The sequence below is a fragment of the Coregonus lavaretus genome (assembly GCF_964263955.1).
Source record: "Coregonus lavaretus genome assembly, chromosome: 19".
Lineage (NCBI taxonomy): Eukaryota > Metazoa > Chordata > Actinopteri > Salmoniformes > Salmonidae > Coregonus > Coregonus lavaretus.
In genome coordinates this window covers 24790705-24793501 of record NC_140006.1, presented here as the reverse complement: position 1 = coordinate 24793501, position 2797 = coordinate 24790705, and the positions used below count along the sequence as shown (strand labels likewise).

General features: G+C 39.7%; 1 protein-coding gene across 1 annotated transcript; it reads right to left on the bottom strand.

Moving 5' to 3' along the window:
* Positions 1-488: 488 nt before the first annotated feature.
* Positions 489-2526, bottom strand: LOC311147092 (putative G-protein coupled receptor 141). Its single transcript, XM_084183719.1, has 2 exons — positions 2486-2526; positions 489-2006 (listed from the first exon to the last, which is right to left on the bottom strand). The coding sequence occupies exon 2, from the start codon at positions 1987-1989 to the stop codon at positions 1093-1095; it is 897 nt and encodes a 298-aa protein (XP_084039845.1). The 5' UTR covers positions 1990-2006; positions 2486-2526; the 3' UTR covers positions 489-1092.
* Positions 2527-2797: the final 271 nt, after the last annotated feature.

Genomic DNA, 2797 nt, shown 5'->3' with positions numbered 1-2797 from the left:
TGCTGTTGTTGAAGCCAAGCACCACTAAAGTGGGTATGTATGTGTAATAAATGCTTGCCAAATTATATGATGCCATTATGCACCAGGGTTTGGGTCAATTCCATTTCAAATCCAATCAATTCAGACAGTAAACCAAATTCCAATTCCAATCCCACATTTTCCTAATTGAAAGGTATTGTAGGGAATTGGCATTTCAGTGTACTTCCTAAATTGTCTGGAATTGACCCCAACCCTGTTATGCATTGTGCATGCCTATACTTTCTATGTAACATGCTTTAAAATGTCACTGATGAGCAATTTCATTGATGCAGCCATACTATGTAGATCAATTGTTACTATATTATTCCTTCCTAATTCATATGGAAATGTTTTCCCAAAAGGGAGGGAAATGTGAACACAAGAAACACTGAATAAACAAAGAGTAACATTTTAATCAAACATGTAGCTCAGTTGGTAGAGCATGGCGCTTGCAACGCCAGGGTTGTGGGTTCGTTTCCCCCGGGGGGCCAGTATGAAAATGTATGCATTCACTAACTGTAAGTCGCTCTGGATAAGAGCGTCTGCTAAATGACTAAAATGTAAATGTATATCCTTCACTTGAAAATGTAGTTGTAAAAAAATATGATAAAGAATGCATGGTTTATCAAAATTTGATCATTCACATCAAATGGTTGATCATTCACTGTATGTTTATTTTATGCTAATGTGTTACGGTATGCCAAACTGTAGGTGACTGTTAAATCAGAATCAGTTTAGCTAATTTGTAGAAACCCATCCATGTGGTGGGAGTGTGTAACTGCTTTGTATGATGTTCCAGAACAACAAAAACAATAAACACAGCTCCACTATTTGTTTTCATTACTTTTCTGATTTGACCTGAAGGGTGTATCCCACTTAGGGAACAGCTAGAACGAGGTACTGTATATACTGAAGTAGCTGTTACTTGTGATACTGTTTTGCTGTGAAGTAAGTATATCAAAGAGTTTTATAATTTGGTATTAAGGTGCAAATAGAATCATATTCTAATGTTACTATCACATTAAATTCTATGCATCACACTATCTTAAGAAAAATTACATTCTCATGTTATTCTTATGATACACAACATATTGTATCACAGTGTCTGAACGACCCCCTCCCTATAAAAGTCAGCATGTCAAAGCAGCTGAACGTCGTGAAAGCAAGGGCAAGCTCATTCTTCACTTGGAGACTGACATCATAATTACTCACATAGTAAATCCTGAATGCATTGTATGGAACAAAGCATACTATAATGACCAGCATAAAGCAAAGACTTTTGATCTGAGCCCAAAACTCCTGTTGAGAGAAGATCATCGCCTTGTGAGTTCTGTACACACAGCCCAAAATCCACACTTGGCAACAGGCCAGGGCCAATGTAACCACGATGATGAGAGCACAGAGGATGTAGTTCAGCACAGCCACAGTATGTTTCTCATCAAAGATCCTTCCGAAATTGAAGCACTGGTCGTCATTGGTTGTTGTGTTATTATCTGTAGATGATCCATACTTCACAGCAGTCAAAGGGACCACCACAATGAGCATGAGGGCCCAGACAGCAGCACTGGCCCCCAGGGCATGAAGCCTCCTGTAGAACTCCACCTGCCTGGACCTCCTGAAGAAACTCAGGTAGCGGATCACCAGAATGATCACGTAGAAGACGAAGGCTAAGTACATGTGGGCGTGGATCATGGCACTGACCACCTTGCAGAAGTTAGGACCAAGATGCCACTTGCCGGCAACGTAGAAATAAAGGCGAAAGGGCACGGTCAGGAGGAAGAGGAAGTGGACCACGATCAGGTTCAGAACAGCTGTAGTGGTCACCGAGCGGACGTTGGACTTGATGATGTTGATCATGAGGGACATGCTGATGGTCCCTCCAATGAGCACAATAGTGTATATTGACAGCAATGCATCTCTGTATGATTTAGGTATGCCATTGTCGACAGATGTATTGCTCTCATTCCCCATCCTCTCCCCTTGGTGTCCTGAAATGTGAAATAAGGAGTATTTGAAATAAGACATGTAACACTATTATTTAGATACATACAGTATGCTTATAAATTCAATGTTAGGTTAGGTTAGGTGGCCGTGGTCGTCTTGCCTTAGTTGAATTCACCAACTGTATGTCACTGGATAAGAGCGTCTGCTAAATGACCTACATTAAATGTAGAAGTTACGAGGCTGTGGGAGTAAAAGTGTGTCAATTGTACAGTTTGGAAATAGTAGGCAACTGTATAGAAAATGGATACTGATATATAATACTCATAGAATCTGTACATAACTAAACAGCACTGACAAACGTGATTAATAGTCATGATCTCAGACGTCTGAAAATCTCACTAAAATAAACTGGCTAAGGGAATACATGAGAATTGAATAAAACAGAAAAGATCTGATTAAATAAAACCACAAATTCACTTGACCCTCTTCTGAAGCAAGAAATTAGAGAAAAACATAGTCATACCTTTGACCTAACATAAGGTTGTCCGTTTCAGTATTCACTTGCTGCACACACACCTTAGAACTGGCCTCTCCAGCAGAGCCATTGGAATGCAGATACGACCTGTCAGGTGGTACAGCTGGATAATTATTGACTCAGAATGTTTTTTCTGCGTGTGGCTTGTGGCCAATACTACAGTATGTGTGGAGATCCCATATCTTTGTTTGATATGAAATTGATAGTGAAGTACATCATTATCTAGGCAGAATTATAACCAAATACATCCTAGTATTGACAGGTGAGACATCAAAGTAACTATTGGCTGAATACCAAAGA